Raw genomic sequence first — 20,946 nt, 5'->3', positions numbered from 1 at the left:
AGTGTTAAAAAATCCTCCACATGCAGCACTGACAGCTTTGCAGATCTTTGGCAGTCTAGCTGTAAGTTTGTCCAGATACTCAGGTGACATTTCATCCCACACTTCCTGTACTTCACTTGCCATAGATTTGGCTGTCTTGTCGGACACTTCTCATGCACCATACAGTCTATCTGATCTCACAAAAGCTCAATGGGTTTAAGATCCATAACACTCTTTTCCAATTATCTGTTGTGCAATGTCTGTGATTCTTTGCCCACTTGAACAATTTCTTTTGGTTTTTCTTTTCAAAAGTGTTTTTCTTTGCAATTCTTCCCATAAGGCCTGCACCCCTGAGTCTCTTTACTGCTGTACATGAAACTGGTGTTGAGCGGGTAGAATTCAATGAAGCTGTCAGCTGAGGACATGTGAGGCTTCTATTTCTCAAACTAGAGGCTCTGATGTACTTATCCTCTTGTGTAGTTGTACATCTGGCCTTCCACATCACTTTCTGTCCTTGTTAGAGCCAGTTTTCCTTTGTCTTTGAAGACTGTAGTGTACAACTCTGTATGAAATCTTCAGTTTTTGGCAATTTCAAACATTGTATAGCCTTCATTCCTCAAAACAATGATTGACTGAACAGTTTCTAGAGAAAGCTGTTTCTTTTTTGCCATTTTTGACCTAATAATGACCTTAAGACATGCCAGTATATTGCTTACTGTGACAACTCAAATACAAACACAAAGACAATGTTAAGCTTCATTTAACGAACCAAATAACTTTCAGCTGTGGTAAGTGGTATAATGGTAAGCGATTTTCCAAAGTAGCAATTTAGCATGATTACTCAAGGATAAGGTGTTGGAGTGATCGCTACTGGAAATGGGGTCTGTCTAGGTTTGATCAAAAATTACTTTTTCAAATAGTGATGGTGCTGTTTTTTACATCAGTAATGTCCTGACTATACTTTGTGATCAGTTGAATGCCACTTTTGTGAATTAGGGAGTGGTGGTGTAGTGGGCTAAAGCATATATCTGTTAATCAGAAGATCACTGGTTCGAGCCCCAAGGCACTTAACTCCAGGTTGCTCCGGGGGGATTGTCCCTGTAATAAGTGCACTGTAAGTCGCTTTGGATAAAAGCGTCTGCCAAATGCATAAATGTAAATGTAAAGTACCATTTTCCTTCTGAAACAGCAAAATCTGTACATTATTCCAAACTTTTGGCCACCAGTGTATATTAGAGGTGTTAAAAATCAAGACTTCTTTTAAAAATGTTAAAAGATTTTTCTGGTGCATTTGCCACAGTGGTATTCTGTGCAGTGTTCTCTCCTATTCAGTTCATTTCTGCAAATGTAGTAGGTCATCCAGATATTCTATGCAACAGAATATTTGCATATTGTGCACAGTAAATATAGAGCTATACAGTATACTTCCAAAAACGTAAAAAAATAGTTGTATGTTAGATTGCTATTACAAACATATGACAATTTCACAAAGCCTTTGCAGTTCCTTCACAAACACTTAGAGGAAACCCTGCTTTAGAATACAGACAGGATATGTATTGAGAATGTGTAAAAAGACCAGTGTGAGCGATATTGTCACTTAACTAGGAAATATAATCAGATCTGTCTAGACAGACTTCCTAAAATACCCACTCACTAATTTAGAAAAAATGAAAGTTTGCTAATTCACGTATTAGGAAGAAAGATTGATAACTCTTGTCTTCTAAATATTATTCTTCAGCCTGAATGAATAATGGGTTATTTCCTTAATTGTACCTACAGTATGAGGGTGACTCATTGTGGTTTTGATTCAAAACACTGCTTAGCTGAAGATTATTCTCAGCACAACACAAGACCTTTGCTTAATCATTACAAGAAATCACTAAACTCAAATCAGAGGTGTAACAAGGAAACTGTTAGGGCAATCGCATGGGATTGTGATTCAGGAATGTTCTCCTGGGGATTCCAGCCAGACACTTTGTCACTCTCCAGATGTTACAGTTGAAAAGCTTTCACTAAGACTTGAAGAGACACTGTAGTGGAACTGTAGTTCACTGTAGGCTGTGCTGTAGGCAACTGGCTATGGTGACAGACACATGGAGCATTGAGACACTTTATCACAGCTTCCACATGAGGACTGTGTAATGCATGGCTATGACAAAGATCAAAGTTCATATACTTACATGCTTAGTAAGTAAGTAGCTATTTAGCTAAAGCTTAAAGCATAAGCAACCTACAGAACACTTTCTACAGGGACAGTCCCTGTGGAGCACACTGGACGGATTGCCTTGATCAAGTGCACAATGGTAACAGCTCATGGCTTATTCCTTGTGGAGCTTGAACAAGGGGTCAGGGTTTGGCTGGTTAGCATGGGCCAGTTAGGCTACTGGAAGTTGCCAATGGTTGGACAAAGATAGCCCAGTCCCAAACTCCCACCATTTGTTGAGCCAATGTACTTTATGTAGTTCTGTTTGGGATTATCAAACAGAAAGAGCAATGTTTTGACTGAGCAATAAAGCTAGTGTTCATAAGTTTCAGTGATTTTACATTAAAAATATATATTTTTAAATTAATAAACATATATAAATACTGTATATTTTAGAAAATATATACTGTATTTAATATACATATAAATATATTTAAAATAAATTGTACACAAGTCTCTAAACAATGCATTACAGGTTCCAATTTTAAATAGCTCCTGTGACAACCAGGGTCAGTCAGAACCAACTAAAGACCTAATTAGAACCTTTAAATTAATAGTTATATATAATTCTGATTATCACAATAAAAATTATAATTCTTTCATAAACTTGTATGACATTCTTTCCTCTGTGCATCACAAACAAAGATATTCTCAAGAATGTGTGAGGGGTTTTTCCATACAATTCAAGTCAATAGGGATCAAAACTTTCAAACTCCAAATTGGTTGGTATATTCAACATCTAAGTTATACCATAGCTGTGAGAAATATGAAATTGTACATGATGTCCGGCTCTGTGTGTGTGTTTCTGGCCTTCCATGTGTGTTCGGTTGACCCCAGATGCAGGCTGCAGTGCACGCGTATTGAGTCAATATATATAGCAATTGCTGAACGTTTCTCTCTTCCTCTTTATGATGTTTCCGCATTTTATGCAGCATACTTATTTCTGTGAATTGATTAGGTCATACTTGTCCTCTTGAGGTGAACAGGGTCAACCATATGGCATAACGACTGGGGCATCTGTATATGTCCTTGTTCCTGTATTACTCCAGAGTACCCAGTTTCTCCCCCTTGATCATATGCCTTGTTGTCGCTTTACTATTGGCTGTTTATTGTCTCATGAAGAATATAAATGACCTGCTTGCTGTAATAAATGTTGAGTAGATTGAATACAGACTGACTGTGTGTTGTTCTTTCTACTTCCTTCGCAAAGTCTCCAGAGACTCAGTCTCACGACTGCACCTCACTGGGCACGAACATAGAAAGACGGGACCGGGGAATTGGAGATCGCGACTAGATCCAAAATATTCCTAACAATAGCTTTAGGTGAGAAACAGACCAAAATGTACATCCTTATACACAATAAATCTTGACATATGGCCCAAGTGGAACACAGTGCAGGCTTAAAGAAGGAAATGATTTATTGCTACACATGGTTGCCAGGTACTCCATGATTATACAAAATATTATTAAAATGATACATTTACATTTTTTTTGGCATTTACCACCCACCTTTCGAGACCACTGTACATTTTAAAAGTACCCCTAAACCCAGAGACTCAATCATTTTGCCAGTGGCTGCATTTTCAAAATATCCAAATTAGGTGTGAAAACCACAAACCTGACAAAACCATGTCTGGTTTGTTTAAAGCAATCTGCATATGCGTAAAGTGCGAGGATGCTTGAACGAGATTCTCTTGTGAATGTGTATAGAAAAAAATGTGAGGAAGTTAAGGTTTTAATCAATAAGGACTGAATTTTTGGTTTGTTTCTTACCCAAAGCTGTAGTATAACTTCAGAGGACATGGATTATACCACTCATTTCATTCTTTTTTTCTGACTTTATGTCCTTTCTGGATCTTGAAAAATTTTGACCACACTAACTTACATTATTGAGATAAAAAACGTCCTGTTTACTTCCGTAACCTCCGTTCCCTGATGGAGGGAATGAGACGTTGTGTCAAATAAGTGACACTAGGGGTCACTATTGGGAGCCCGAGCCATCTCTGATCTTTGATAAAAAAGGCCAATGGAATTGGCGAGTGGTATTTGGATGCCACTCCCTGAACATACGGGTATAAAAGAGGGGTGTGCATACCGCTCATTCAGGTTTTGTGCTGAGGAGCCGAGAGTAAGGTACCGGCCATTTCAGCGTTGTGGCAGGAGGGACACAACATCTCGTTCCCTCCATCAGGGAACGGAGGTTACGGAAGTACTTAGGACTTCCGCGTCCCATCCAGGGGCAAGACATGGAGATTCCAGAGGTCTGGTCGTGGGTGCCAGATGGTGTCCCATCCCTGAGAAAAAACGTCCTTCCTCTGGGGAATTCGCCAGGGAGGGGCTGACGGAGGAGCGTGAGGTCCAAGAACCAAGACTGGGTGTTTGTTTTACACTTTGCTGTAGAGAATAACATATATAAGTACAGTATATTAATACCACTTGTTTATTTAATGCCATTGGGATTGTGGGTTATGCCATAATGAGGGAACAGCAGTGATCATATGCTGTCCAGTTTTTCCATCATCTCCAGTCTGATTCATCAAGAAGACCTGTGGTGTGTGTGATGTCAATTTAGGGATACCAGACTCTGGGCAAACCCACGCTTCTTCCTTCCCTGTCGGAACACCAAATGGCTTGATACACATGCATGCATGTCCATGAGCAGCCTCAGACACGCAGACGCACACACATAACAGATGGATGGTGATGTCTCATTCACAGATCAGAACCTTGTGAAAAGAGCAGCCACACAAAGGTTAATTATGTGTGTTATGGGGAAACACATCAAATGGAGAGGATCTAAAAATAAATGAGTTGTGTAATTTGTTTTTGATGCATATAAATGGCATTAGTGACTGATATTAGTAATACTGACAAAAGTTGGTCAGCTGAGAAAAATTAGAATAGGCCAATCTTATATTCTAATATTTTTTCTGCTCTGAACTCAAATACAAGTTTCACATTTAACTATGTACCCTTCCCTCTTTCTTGCTTCCTAGCAACCTCGTAAAATTGCCCTTCTGTGAAGAGGGTGGTACATGTAATTTGTGTTGAAGTCCTGACAAGAGTGATGTGAAATGTCATTTTGAGTCTACAGTACATAGTAGAATAGCAGATCCAACTCTTTTATTTAAAAATAGCAAGGAAATTCTGTTTTCAATATTATATACTCCCTAAATCTTGATTGAGATGAATGATATTCAAATACATATGGTAGACTTTAGATTGGGAGTCTATAACCAAAATCAAGAGGACAAATACACATGCACTCAATACACACACAAGGAGAAAAAAAGAAGACTGTCCAAGGAAGCAGAGTTAAAAATAATACATTACCACAATCTCTTCAAGGGCTTTGGGTGCTGGCTGTGTTTGTGGCCATGTGTTAAGACCTTGTGCTTTGAGGTACTTTACTTTGCCACACACTGCAGTGTGTTTATGATTGTGTGTCTGTGTGTAACTGGACTCTTTCTGCATATCTTAGAGATTGCAGACTGGTTTAACCCTGAGGCAGTGCAACAATCTAGTAATTTTCGAAGACGAATCCAAAACCAGACTGACTCAAACATATCCAGCGCTCGAGTAGATAAAAGACTCAGACAGAACGCTCTGCCATATTTGAGACTAAAAACTTCTGGTACCAAATGTAATGTTACACTGTATACTTGGGAAATCAAACTACAGTATACTTTCACTCTCCTGTAATCATTTCAATACTCCTTCAGTTGCAGTTGCAATTGACAACAGTTTATTCAACACGTAAGGTACTCTATTAAAACTAGTTTGCACTTCCTGAAGAAAAAAAGAGAGAGAGAGAGAGAGTGAGAGAGAGAAGAGCTTACAGTAGATTTTGGGCTTTGGTTCTTTGTAAATGAAATACTGCCTCAGAGTTTCTTTGCTTTTGTCATGGAAGCCAGTGTCTTTTTTTTCTACTACCTGAGCAGATTATTATATATCTATATATAGCCTATATACTGTATATTTCACTTGATTTGTATAGCACCTTTGAGCAAATTAGCACAAAGTGATTCACATTATAACACAACATAATAATTAAAAAAAAACACATTATAAAACATAACAGTACTAAAACCAAGATTCAGCAGATCTATTAACCCAGGCCAGGCTGTTCCATAATCGTGGGGCTTCGCAACAAAAGCTCCATCACCTTTAGAATTACATTCAGATTTTGGAACTGCCAACAGCTCACAACAAGATCTAAGAGGTCTAGCTGTTTTATAAGGTCTTAATAGTTCTGCTAAATATTCAGGTGCAAAGCCATGTAATGTTTTATATGTAATTAAAACAATTTTTAAATCAACCCTAAAGTGGATAGGTAACCAATGCAAAGATGCTAATACTGGAGTATTATGACTGGAAGACCTTGTTTGTGTCAAACGTCTAACTGCAACATTTTGCACTAATTGTATCTGTGTAATAGTATGTTGATTAAAAATTGAAAACAGGGCAATACAATAATCTAAACAAGATGAAATAAAGGCATGAATAAGCTGCTTTGTATCCCTAAAACTCAAAACATGTCTAACCTTGGAAACGTAACAAGACTGAACTAACTGCTTGACATGGTATTCAAAATTTTAATTTGTGTCAAAATAGACACCCAAATTTCTCACCATTTGCTCAATATTTGGGAAAACCTGTCTAAGTGCTAACTCTATCTGACGTTTTTTAAACCATAAGGGCACCAGTAATCACAGCCTCTGTTTTATCAGTATTTAATTGAAGGAAATGTTGTGCCATCCAGTCTTTTATATCTACTATACATGCTTAAAGAACATTTAATTCATTGGGATTCAAAGACAAATACAATTTTAGATCATTTGCATAGCACTGAAAATGTATTTTGTGTTGTTCAAACACATAACCACGAGACAACATATAAAGAGAAAATAATATAGGCCCTAACAGGGAACCTTGGAACCTCACAATTAATTGTAGAAGAGGAAGAGTCCTCATCTCCAAGAAACATTCCTACTTGACAAATAAGACATAAACAAGTCTAAAGCCACCCCAGAAATTCATACCCAACTCTTCAATGTATCAATTAAATCTGAATGATCAACTGTATCAAACGCAGAATTTAATGCATTGAATGGACCTCCAGAGCTGAGATATTCTTCTAAAACTCTTTGTTTGTGTTCAGCAGAACAAAGATAGTCATATACATCATAGATGGCATGGGGGTGAGCAAATTTTCATTTTTGGGTGAAGTAACCCTTTAAGTGGTTTGGGCTCAATTAATTGCTTAAGTTGAATATTTATGGTTTAGAAAACAAACCTTACCAGAGTGTTGTGTTGCCAACCAACAGACATTTGACTGATGCCAAAACATGAATACTTTTGTAAAGTCATGCAGGCAGAATTCTGATATCCTAAGGGGACTTACGCAGTGCTTGGCGAGGAACGTCTATCAGAAACTTGGTACATTCCCCTCGATACCCCAGAGACAATGGAATTTCTCTATGAGAGAGAGAGAGAGAGAGAGAGAGAGAGAGAGATAGAAAGCAAAAGAGAAAGATTTTGCATAAATATTTTCCTATATGCCTATTTTATGAAAAATACTATACATATTGACATTATATTGGTTATCAGCCACCCTCCTCACAAACTGTCCCAAAGAAAACCTATATTGGTCAACCAATTTTGACGATCGTATGAGACTGACTAATCAAGAAATACAAGGTGAAGAACACGTGTGGACTAAGCAAGGTGCCATAGTGCGGACAGGGATAACACACATCTACAAACACAACGGGCATATTGCCCACAGAAATGGGGAAGAGGGGGAAGCAGCACTATCCACAAGGGGAAGAGATAACTTGGAGAAACTGTCAACGAGAAACAATTGAGACATTCAAGAGAGCTCCTCTGTTATTTTTCGTTTTTACAGGATCCTTCCTTGCCCATTGCCATATGCCACCATGGTGCCTGACTGAGCTTTAATTTAGTCCAAATGTCCTGGATCACTGTATGTACAGTATGCTCTTGTAACACTCTGTGCAGATGTGTGCAGATTTTTCTTTAGCCGAAATCGGTATACGTTGACCAAATTTGAAAACACTGCCTCAGAGGCTAAAGCAGTAAGTGTTTCAGAGCATATAAACAAGTGTGACCATCCAGGAGAGGTCGCCAGAAGCCAGTTGTAAAAATAATTGTTTTTAGCTGAACAGGGTGTAAAACAGTGCAGAGAAGTGGCTTATTTTATTTAATCTACCCCCCACCTCCCAACAAAAACCCAAATCTAACCCTAACCATTAGTAGATACAAAATGCAATGTTAGTGACAAAAATGCAACCTTCTTATCATGCTTATGTTGTTTATACAAACATGATTACTTCCTCGATTGATTGGGGATTGAACTGTGGTCTCCCATGCGCTACCAGTCGAGCCAAGGGAGAAAGTAATTGTTGTTGAGTCCATCCAAATATGTCCGATGGGAGATAGGGCATGTCAATGAGTCGGCATACTTTTGCCGATCCTTGGGTAACAGAACTTTCAGAAACAGCATGCCAAATTCCCATGTGATCATGTTGCACAGCTTGGAAACACACGCTGCATATGAAGTCAAACTGAGTCAACATTGTTGTTTGCAATAGACTTTATGAGCAAATGACAAATGTCCATTGCTGTCTCCATGGTAATGGATGGGGGTCCCCGTTTATGTCAGAGATTGAGTTGTTAAGGGTGTTGCCATAATTTGCAGCAGCAGTGGATGAATAGCCTGGAGAGCTCTAAAATAAATAAATACATACATTCTACAAAAACTTTACTCACTGATACTTGTGCAGCCACAGCAGAGTCCATTAGGATGTCAAAGCAAAAATGGCTTACAGTAAATTAAGGTGTTTTTTTCCCAGTTACCTGTAATAACAGCCCAAATAGGTCCTTGGTGATTAGAATGCATCAGACTCGTTGCAGCCGATGCTAGGAGAAATACTGCTGAGGAAACAAGTGTAATTTTAACCCCCTCTAGATACAAGAAAATGAGACTGGTGCACCAGTGCAATCTTTCGACATCCTAAGGGCACCTGGAGGTTTATGAAACACTCTGATGAGCATTTAGTATGAGACATTTTCTGAATGCTGTATTAAGATTAATTTATCCTACAGCAACTGCAGACAGATCAGCAACCATGACAAAGCACATTTAGGCACTTTCCATCCCCTGCAGCGACTTAATGCTATAGTCGGTGCCACACTAGCAGACACAAAATAACTACATTTTGGCCGAGGGTGTCACACTTCCCAACTATTTGCTGAGATATGTGCATAAACAATTGTAAAAGAGTGATTTAGGACTTTAACTTGAATGTGTGTGACTGTTTATATCCCATTGAGGCTTGCCGTAGAATGTGTATGTCCATATGCTGCTTTCAGTGAGTAAAGTAATTAAGTTCAAGAAAAACAGACGGTTGTGTCTCCACATTCTAATTTCATTAATCATTTAGTGTAGAAGAAAAACACAGGAAAAAAGCTTGGTGACAGAATCACTATAGATTACAATCAGCTTTTGTGATGACATGCAGCTGAGTGTGATCACCTGAAAATATTAAGATCAGCTTGACATCTTGTCAGTTCTTCAGTAAAAGAAGAAGCTCTTTGGTCACTTGAACAGAACACAAGAGCTCGCCCGAAAAAAGACAGATTTTTTTCAAGCTTATTGGTGCCTGCATGTTAAATCTAAGCATTATTTCTTTGCATTTAATATCCACCAGACCGATTAGTAAAAAAGGTGAATTATTGAAAGCTTCTACATCTCTAACTCTCATTTAAACTTCAACATTTTTATGAAACGGTTCACATTCTGGACATTTTGAACACTGCCATTTGCTACGAATGTGAACAGCCAAAGTCTCTTTATGGCACGTCCTTTCACTGGATGGCCATATTACGCAATTTTATATTTTCGATGTAGACAACAGGCATACAAGTACAGCTTCTATATACATGAATGGAGAAAGACCGAAATGTGCAAAACGGCTAGTCATGATCACATTCCAATAATATACTGTAGTTCAGATCATAAAATAAATCTGACAACAATGTTAATAAATTGAGCTCTTCTGCTTGTAGATCAAATTGTTTATGCTGGATATTATAGATTTTGCATTTGCATTAAAAATCAGTAACTTAAAAATAAAACTGTAACTTTTACTTTGCAATGAAACTTGTGAAAGTGCATTGCTCTGATGTCATGTCATGTCCTGTCCTCTGTCTTTGTCTCACAGCCACTATACCTGTCGAAAATTGGGTTTGGATCCCTGAAGGCTACAGTGTCCCAGACTGCCATTTGGGGTGGTGGCACAGCTGCTAATAATCTGGAGCTGTTTTTCAGCGCGGTCTGCCCGGTCCAACAGCTCCTCGATGAACTGCTGAAGACGCATTTTTGCATTGGCTTCACGTACAGCTGTTTCCTGCAGGAACTGGTCAATCTGGGCCACCTCTCTGAGTGAGAAGGAGAAAGTGAACAAGAAAAGATAAAAAAGATGCAAGTATTAAGGATATAGTGTATATGTGGTGGTAGTTTGTCAGGTACTTTTGATCAATGTATCAAATATAGGCTATTGTATAAGTGTTTTTTTTTTTATATATATATAGTATTGAGGGTATTAAGAGTATTAAATGTGCAATAAAAGTCTAAAGATACATTGAGAAAGACCCTTGCACCCTTGGCCCCGCCCTCTGGTGCTCAGTCTGTTAAAGGTGAAGTGGAGAGAAGGCCTGTCATGGGAGATTCATCTATAGGAAGCAAATGCGACTGGATTTAAATGTTTTTCTGCATAAACATGCACTAGATGAACGGCTTTGACCATTATCATGTACCATGCGCCTCTTTTAAAAAAATCGCAATGTCAAGTTATAAAAAAAGAGACCTCTGTTCTATTTCATTCAGCTGCACTCTGTCTTGCAGTTTTGAAGAGCAGTACTTGTTTTAAGAGCAGTACAAATGCAACTTTTAAAAACATGTTTCATTCTGCTGCTGCCACTGTCTGGGAAAAACACGTGCTGTTTTGTATGTAAACAAACACAGAAGATGCAAGATGTCGCTTCTGTGAAGATCAGCGTCTCTGCTTTGGCCTGTTGAAGCTCCCAACATCACCATGGATTGTATTACATTTGCGTATTCAGAACATTTCAGCGTGGATTGTATGTGTTTTTGGTTCATATCAGCACGGACTGCTTGTGAACAGTCACTATATGATTCCTGCTTTGCAAAGGAACTGTTATTTGAAGATGAGGCAGTTAAACTCTACCAGACCCATGAGTAAAGTTTAATTATCAAATGTTTCAAATATTATGACTGTTTAATAGTTGCTGTGCTTGAGTGAACATTATGACACATTCAGATGAAATTTGTTGGGTGTACGTTGTGTATTAACTCTGAAATGAAGCTCGTTAATTTTCTCCCGATTGAGTTTCAAATATACCTGTATTTGAAGGGCAGCACGAAGTAAACCAATCAGAACAGTGGGACTTTACATTGAAGTCTTAAATGTCCAAATATCTTAAAACCGAGCATTTTGACAAGTTTTGGTGCAATTATAAATAATAAGTGGAGCTCAGGGAAGATAATACAATTATAAAAAGAGAGTATGTCATTACCCCTTTAAGAGACAAATATAAGAAGCAACAGTTGAGCATGTCTTCCATTGGCAATTTCCAAGACTGCCAAAAATGTTTGCTGTGATTTGTACATGAACTGATCCATATACCAAAACCATATGAGACATTTCCTTTAAAGAAATTAAAGACTACAGAACATGCAAATTTAAAACCTGTCTCACCACAGCAAATGGGAAAAGGGCATCTGATATTCATCGCCTCTCCCTCCCATTTGCCCATTTTCTCATGCTTGTTTATCTCCTTCAGCATTCTGCAAATCCCTGGAGCATACAGACAGCCAATGAAAGCCAGTCGACTGTTATCTTTGTGTAGGAAATGTCTCTACACATAAACACTGGCTTGCACTTCTGTCAACACCATCACCTCAGCTATTGCAGGCTACTTGCTCTCTCTTTTTCCCCCTCTCTCAAATATGCAAACATATTCTCTCTATTTTTCTAGACTATTTTGAGATATTTACTGCAATTCTGAATACTTCTTTAAAAGCAAGGAAAATTAAGTTGCTCCTGTACTCAGTGAAATATATCTGATTAGCCACAAGAATTAAAAGCATCAGTTAATAAAGCTGGAAAATGAATGTGTATGAATGTAATCTCAATGACATTAGGATCAAGCTCTATTCAATTATCATGTAAGTCTGTTCTGCAGCTTTTTTAATTCAGGGATCTTGAGTACATCATGTTAGATTTATTACTTCCAGGATGCTTCTCTTGTGTATTAATGATTAGCCGCTTAATGGGATAGTTCATCCAATAATGATCAAATTCTGTGATCAAATACTCACTCTCATGTTGTTTCAAACCTGTATGACTTTCTTTTTTCGTAGAACACAAAATGAAATGTCAGGCAGAATGCTCAATCACCATTAACTTTCATTATATATTGTTTTCCATACAATGAAAGTGAACAGTGACTGAGGCAATCACTGTGTCTAATATCTCCATTTGTACTCCACAGAGATTATATAAGTTATACAGGTACATAATAACATGGTTGAGTAAACTATGACACACAATTACTTTTGGGTGATCTACTCCTTTAAACTTGGAAAGGAGAAAGTATATTTTTTGTCCCCTTTTCTCTCCAATTTGGTATTCCCAATGCGCTCTAAGTCCTCGTGGTGGCGTAGTGACTCACCTCAATCGGGGTGGCGGAGGACGAATCTCAGTTGCCTCCGCGCCTGAGACCGTAAATCTGTGCATCTCATCATTTGGCTTGTTGAGTGCGTTACCGCAGAGACGTAGCACCTGTGGAGGCTGCATGCTATTCTCCGCGGCATCCACACACAACTCACCACGCGTCCCACAGAGAGCGAGAACCACATTATAGTGACCAGGAGGAGGCTACCCCTTGTGACTCTACCCTTCCTAGCTGACTGGGCCAATTTGATTGCTTAGGAGACCTAGCTGGAGGCACTCAGCACACCCTGGACTCGAACTCGCGAATCCAGGGGTCTAAGTCAGCGTCAATATTCGCCCCTGTTAAAAAACACAAAGCTGGCGATAAAGTTTGATACATCAGCAGGCCTAAAATGTGAGTGCTTCCACAAAGTTGGTGTATTCAAGGTAAAAGTCAGTCTGATGAGCATATAAAGCAGAATTAAATTGAATCTGCCAAAGCACCCATTTACGTAAGGGAAAGAACTAAATTAAAATATCCTCACTTAACTCTACTTTTCGTTTTTGTGCAGATTTACAGCTTTGTAAGAAGTTCTTATAATAGTGGAGCGGCTAAGTGCTTATGTTTGGCAGAATCGTTCAGTTTATGATACAAGCGTGAAAATTGGCATGAGCAGTCTCCATGGGTCACTTGACAAGAAAATTGTCCGAGCCACTTGAAATTTCAAGATGGCGGCCATTTTTCAAGATGGCCGACACCTTAGTGGAGCAGTTAAGTGATATAGTGGTTTATTTGGTGATACAAGCATGAAAATTGGCATGAGCAGTCTCTGATGGGCACATTCATTGACTCTTTCATTAAGTTTCATCGTCATTGCTTCTCGTAAGGGGGACATTGCACTCTCATTTTCACATATAAAGCACAAAGCTTTTGAGGGCTGGGATCCTCTTGGCCTCTTGACATGGATATCTTTGGTATCTTCAGTGTCTTTAGCAGCAGTAGATGCTCTCTTTTGGGCCCTTTCCAGCTTTGTGTTATTGAACATAAGTTTACAGCTTGAATGATATTTTGCTCTGTTTCTTGTCAATGTGTTTTCTATGCCATCACCTTCATCTAGTCGGGTTGGACTAAGTAAGATAGGCAGAGCATTGATCTTATGAAATAATGGAACATTTCTTGCAATGGTATCATAACCAGTACGATCGTGCTCTCTGTTGAATAAACTCGGATGAATTAGTTTTTCCTTGACAAATGCTGACAAATGAAACATCTGTCCCAGTTAGTTTTCTCAACTGTTATGATGGCTTCTGCCATGTCTGCAGCAAATGCATAGGCAGAGGCCGAGGGTTTATCCTTTTACCACCTTTTACCAAGCACTTTGATGTATGGGATACAACTAAGTTCATGCCTTAACCCTACACTTAGTCTGATCGTTCATCCAATGCCATTTATATCCCGTGCGATCTGTACACCATCCGGTTAACTAAAACCCCATTAACTTTGGCTCGGCTCTCCCACGCTGGCACAACCTGTCAATTCAGGTGCAGCCATCTAACTGTTTTGGGGTAGATTAGACAGCATTTGGGATACTAACTTTACAATTAGCTGACATTGAACCCCACTCTGAGTTTAACAGCAGTGATATATCACCAGTGTGCCCTGGTAGTGCAGATATTTACTCTTGACTAATCTATCTATAATCAACAAATCAACACATCTGTATTTTGATGCATTAAAAGTTGTTCTTTAGAATAATCTAAAACATATAAAATAAAAAGACACCAAATCGTCCTTAATGAAAAAAAAATCAATACATTTCTATCGAAAAATTGATCTTTTGAGGATCCAGGTGTCGGCCATCTTGAAAAATGGCCGCCATCTTGAAATTTCAAGTGGCTCGGACATTTTTCTTGTCAAGTGACCCATGGAGACCGCTCCTGACAATTTTCACGCTTGTATCATAAACTGAACGATTATATCACTTATATAGCTGCTCCACTATAAAATGAAATAATACTTTGTACCTGAAAGATGTTTGCATTAAGCTAAACACTGAACATGCAGAGGAGATTTTGACAAAGAGTCTTTATTTGAAGAGCCACATAAAGAGACAACAGACAATAAATAACTAATAAGAAAAAAGTACTAGTCCAACAAAAAATCAACAGAATACACAAAATAATGAATGTCTAAAAAACATCCTTACGGCAGATCATCTGTATCATGTGTGATCATAATTAAGTAATGACTGCTCTCAACTGGCTCAGAGAAATTAAAGCCAATTTGAGTACAATCTTTTTTATGTTTACTAACAACATAGAGAATGTCAGTCAATCAACAGAGTGTACACCAGGCTTATATATTGCATATATATTGCATTCATACAATGCAATATATATGCAATGCAAGTATGCCTTTGCCACTCAATGTATCTTGAACTGCAGTAGTGACATTTGTAATAATTAAAGGGCTGGCACCTAATTTCTTTGGTCAACTTGATAAATGTGTGTGACGAGGCGGAGGGGTTGGTCCAGCACTGTTTCGTAATCAGAACGAGAGCGGCACACACGACCACTGTGTGTGTGTGTGTGTGTGTGTGTGAGCTCAGTTACATCATTAAAGTTATATTGACTGTTCTGCCAGTTCCCACCTCCTCCTTGCCCATCCTTATCCCATTACATTGGTGCTGAAACCTTGGAAGGAGGAGGGATGAGTCCTCGCCTCTGCCAGGGGAACAGCCGTCTGCCTGGGGATGGAGGGGTTGCTGCGGGCCGCCTAGAGTCGGAGGAACCGCTGTTGTCTGCCGAGAAATAGGAGGAGCCATTCCGTCTGCCAGGGATCGGAGGACTCGCTGCTGTCCACCGGGGGAGGAGCAAGCTGTCGCCACCAGAGGTCGGAGGAGTGGCTGAGGACCAGGCGACGGTGTGTACAGGGACCAGTGAGACAGTTTTTTCTCTCTCTACTCTCTCTCTCTGTCGCTCTGCCTCACACTTTCCCTCCACTCGTCTCTCCCAGGGCTCCAGAAAAGCAGGGAAGACCTAGCAGGCACGGGCGGAAGGGCAACACCCTTCCCGTGTGACGAGGAGGAGGGTGGTGCCGGGCCGTGAAGACACACGTCTGGCCCGGAATCGGGCTAATCAGCCGGGAGGGGGATAAAGACATGCCGGAGGTGCCAGTTCGGGAGAGAGAGAGCCACATGTGGCCACTGTGTGTGTCTCTGTGTTTGTGTTTAAGTTGATTTAGGTTCATTTAAGTCATTAAAAAGTTATGTTGACTGCTCAACTGGTTCCTGCCTCCTCCTTGCCCACCTTTACCCCATTATAGTGTGTTTATCTTTCCTTCATGTATGGTGCCTTGTCATTATTGAGGACTTATTTTACATTACATTGTGCTGATGTTTTGTGGCTTTTAGTCCATGAACACTTGTTTAGTTAATAGTTATTCAAATTCACATAATAAATAAATAAATAATAACAAAATAAAAATACAGAATTGTTTTTTTTTTTCATTGACAAACTTTACATTTTGAAACTGACACAAGGTGAAGGAAGCACTTCTGTTCACTTGTCAAGCAGCAATGGTAACCAGTCAGTGTTGATACTGTCAAAACTAGGGTTGGACATTGATACAGATTTCCCGATTTGTTTCCAATTCACAGAAGCTCTCAGTTTGATTAGATTCTGATTTCAATTTGATTCAGATTAATTTGCATATATTTCAGTTACAATGGCCATTTTGCTTACATTGGATATAAATGTATTCTCAGATAATGCTGTTAATTGCACAGGAGACTTTCTAACTTGGTACATTACGAATATATACATATTACAAATTAAATTGTATTATTCATTTTTCATCATCTAAGTTTTTAATTTCTTGAAATTGTGTAAAATTGTTAATTTAAAGCATTAATTATATGAAAAATGTACGCAATTATTCATGGCCCCTGTAGTACATAATTTCCTTAGTAAGGAACGTTTCTATCATCAGAGCAATTCAAGCCTGATGTACCACCTTAATGCAGTAGGGGACAGTCAGCGTGCAAGCAGTTCAGGCAAACATCAGACCAGGCAACATTTTTCCAGTCTTCAACTGTCCAATTTTGGTGAGCTCTTGCAAACTGTAGCCTCTTTTTCCTATTTGTAGTGGAGATGAGTGGTACCCGGTGGGGTCTTCTGCTGTTGTAGCCCATCCGCCTCAAGGTTGTGCGTGTTGTGGCTTCACAAATGCTTTGCTGCATACCTCGGTTTTAACGAGTGGTTATTTCAGGCAAAGTTGCTCTTCTATCAGCTTGAATCAGTCAGCCCATTCTCCTTTGACCTCTAGCATCAACAAGGCATTTTCGCCCACAGGACTGCCGCATACTGGATGTTTTTCCCTTTTCACACCATTCTTTGTAAACCCTGGAAATGGTTGTGGTTGAAAATCCCAGTAACTGAGCAGATTGTGAAATACTCAGACCGGCCCGTCTGGCACCAACAACCATGCTCAAAATTGCTTAAATCACCTTTCTTTCCCATTCTGACATTCAGTTTGGAGTTCAGGAGATTGTCTTGACCAGGACCACACCCCTAAATGCATTGAAGCAACTGCCATGTGATTGGTTGATTAGATAATTGCATTAATGAGAAATTGAACAGGTGTTCCTAATAATCCTTTAAGTGAGTGTACATTTTGTCGCAGCTAACTAATAATACCAATTGACATTTTAAAAACACATCCACACGAAAACCAGAACTTGAAACAACACTTAATGCTCACGCAAGCCTAATTTTAACTGCAGCATGACTGTTTTGTGAAATGAATGTCTCCCGAACAAACATTCAAAAATCATAATTTTTCATATGAATCTACCAGTGAGGTCTAAAATACCTGGAAAAATCTTTTGCGATTTAAATGTTGCTTGCAATAAATTTCGTTTTGTCAGGGTGCACGGTTATGCTGCGTTCCATTCAAGTTGGATGAGGGATATTCCTACTTGCTATCTTGCAATGGAAGAAGGTGGCCTGGTCTGATGAAGATCATGTGGAAAGCCGGGTGCATGTGCATCATTTACCTGGGGAAGGGATGGCAGCAGGATGCACTATGGGAAGAAGGCAGGCTGGTGGAAGCAGTGCTCTGGGCAATGTTCTTTTGGGAAACCTTAGGTCCTAGCATTCATATGGATGTTACTTTGACATGAACAACCTACATAAAGATTGTTGCAGACCATGTACACCCCTTCATGGCAATGGTATTCCCTTATGTCAGTGGCCTTTTTCAGCAGGATGATGCGCCCTGCCACAATGCAAAGTTTGTTCAGGAATGGTTTGACGAACATGACAAAAGAGTTGATTTGGCCTCCAAATTCCCCAGATCTCAATCCGATTGAGCATCTATGGGATGTGCTGGACCAACAAGTCCGATCCATGGAGGTCCCACCTTGGATCTTACAGGACTGCTACCGTCTTGGTTCCAGATACCACAGGACACCTTCATAGGTCTTGTGGAGTCCATGCCTCGATGGATCAGAGCTGTTTTGGTGGCACAAGGGGGACCTACATGATATTGACCAGGTGGTTTAAATGTTATGGCTGATCGGTGTGTATATATATATATATATATATATATATATATATATATATATATATATATATATATATATATGTATGTATACAGAATATATATATATTTATATATATATGTATACAGAATATATATATATTTATATGTGTGTATATATATATATATATATATATATAGATATATAGAGATAGAGAGAGAGAGAGAGAGAGAGAGAGAGACATTTGTTCACTAATTAGTCCCACTAACAGCCTTTGTGCTGACTGAAAAATTTTCACAAGAGAACATGAGTATAATATTACCACCTGCTCAGAAAGCTGATATCTAAATCCCAGTTTGGTACAAGCAGAGTGTGCTGGGAGTGGCTGTCAGGCTGTCAAATTTCTGCATGGCTGATTGCATCTCACTGAGGGAATTATAGGTATGGTCATTTGAAATTGTGGAGTGTTTCTGCTCTAGCTTCTGTCTGCTAAAAAAAAGACACTCCAATATGTTTGTTTTTCAATCATGTTGGGGAGTTTCTCCTGAGCTAATTATATTTTTTATTCCCTAAACCTACACCTACACCCAAACATTTTATATACTTTCACAAAGACATTATTTAGAAAGTTTTTGGTCTGACACCATATCCTAACTCAGTGTAATGTAAAAAATATTCCAGCATCGAGCAATTTGTGAGTCCATACAGAACATTAAAGTATAGTACAATCACAGCCAATCAGTACATATTTGATGGGACGTCCTGGAACCTGGGAGTGATGGTGGATGACCAGCTTAACTTCACTGCCAACATCTCATCAACCACCAAGTTTAGCTAGTTCCAACTTTATAACATCAGAACAATCAGACCTTTCATGTCTGGTACCCAGCTCCTGGTCCAAGCTCTGGTCATTTCAAGACTGGACTATTGTAATGCCCTGTTGGCCAGCCTCTCAGCAAGCACGATTAAGCCACTGGAGATGGTCCAGAATGCTGCTGCGCTTCTGGTCTTCAATCAGCCAAAGAGAGCTCACGTCACCCCACTCTTGATTTAACTCAACTTGCTAACTGTATCTGCCTGTTTCAAATTCAAGGCTTTGACTCTGGCCTTCAGGAGAGCCAATGGAACAGCACCCTCTTACTTCAATTTACTCCTCCTGGTCTATGTCCCAATACAATCATTACATTTCTCTGTTCCTCTTAGGTGGAATAAGCTTCCAACCTTCACTTGATCTGCTGATTCCATCTCAGCATTCAAGACCCAGCTGAAAACACATTTGTTCCATGAGCACTTAACCAATCCACACTAAATGCACTTAATATGAAATAAATAAATAAATCCTTGTCTTTCTCTTTTTAGTATCTATACTACTCCAGCCAGTGTGGCAGTGTGTCATGGTACCAAAATTTCAGTAGTCGGTACCAATACCAGTGAAATTTCACAGTACTCGATACCATTTTCGGTACCAAAGCAAAAACAGGTTACTAAACAACACTCTCTTATTAACAAAGTCTACAAAACATTAGCAGCAGAACTAAGAACAGAAATATGCCATTGAGCAACACTTTAATTTAAATATATTATTTTTAATTTATAACAAAACTGAACAATGTATGCTTAAAGTATTTTTGAACACTTATATAAGATTTGCTTAAACTTTTGCAACTTTTAATTTAAGTTTTTACCAAGTACAAAAAAAAGGCCTAAATAAACAAGCATACAATAGAATTAATAAAAAACAATTTACAAACTAATGTGCAAAGTGCTCTTTTATTAATAAAGCTGCATATTGCCAATTTTCTTCATAAGAAATGCATAGTGACATATATATATATATTTATTATGATTAAGTCGCGAGCAACCGCATTCTAATCTAGCTGCATTTAGCGTGCGTGCGCGAGGGAGGAGCGACCGAGGCAGAGTCTCTCTCATGTACAGTTTCAATCTCTCTCCCTGAGATCAGGACATTTGCGCAACTCATAGAAGAGGCTAGTGTTGTCACGATACTAGAATTTCTAACTTCGATACGATACCTTGAAAAATATCGATATTCGATACCATTTTCGATACCACAGAGAAAAAAACTGCCACAATATTAAGAGGGTAGAACTGTCTAGAACATGACAATGAGGTATATTTTACATGAACAAAATGTCCTGAGGTATTGCACTTGTTCAAAAGCCTCTCAGATTGCCATACATTCAAAAACCAATAAAGTGCAAGTAAATAAAAAGTGCAATTTTTGTATTTCCAAGTCAAATCAAATCCAATCTCAATGTCAACAAAAGATACTTAAACGTCAAGGGGGTGGGGTTGACTAGCTTTCATAAGGTCTCTCGCTCTCTCCCTCTCTGCCGTGCACGCTATGTATGTTGTGTGCGCTATCTATGTTATGCGTGCAGTATGTTCTGTCTCGCATGTGCGCTTATAGATTCCGGAGATTTGAACTAAATTGCGGGCA

The 20,946-nt window shown here is 39.0% G+C and overlaps 1 protein-coding gene across 1 annotated transcript in view; it reads right to left on the bottom strand.

Moving 5' to 3' along the window:
• Positions 1-20,946, bottom strand: part of LOC127651405 (F-box only protein 41-like) — a 109,152-nt gene that overhangs the window by 35,486 nt on the left and 52,720 nt on the right. The window contains exons 3-4 of the mRNA XM_052137206.1: positions 10,438-10,645; positions 7,587-7,660 (exon numbers count right to left, since the gene is read on the bottom strand). Coding sequence (XP_051993166.1) covers positions 7,587-7,660; positions 10,438-10,645 — 282 coding nt within the window. The remainder of the gene's footprint in view (positions 1-7,586; positions 7,661-10,437; positions 10,646-20,946) is intronic.

Source organism: Xyrauchen texanus, chromosome 11 (genome assembly GCF_025860055.1).
Source record: "Xyrauchen texanus isolate HMW12.3.18 chromosome 11, RBS_HiC_50CHRs, whole genome shotgun sequence".
Lineage (NCBI taxonomy): Eukaryota > Metazoa > Chordata > Actinopteri > Cypriniformes > Catostomidae > Xyrauchen > Xyrauchen texanus.
Note: the sequence above shows the minus strand (reverse complement) of the source record. Positions and strands in the feature narration are given on the sequence as shown.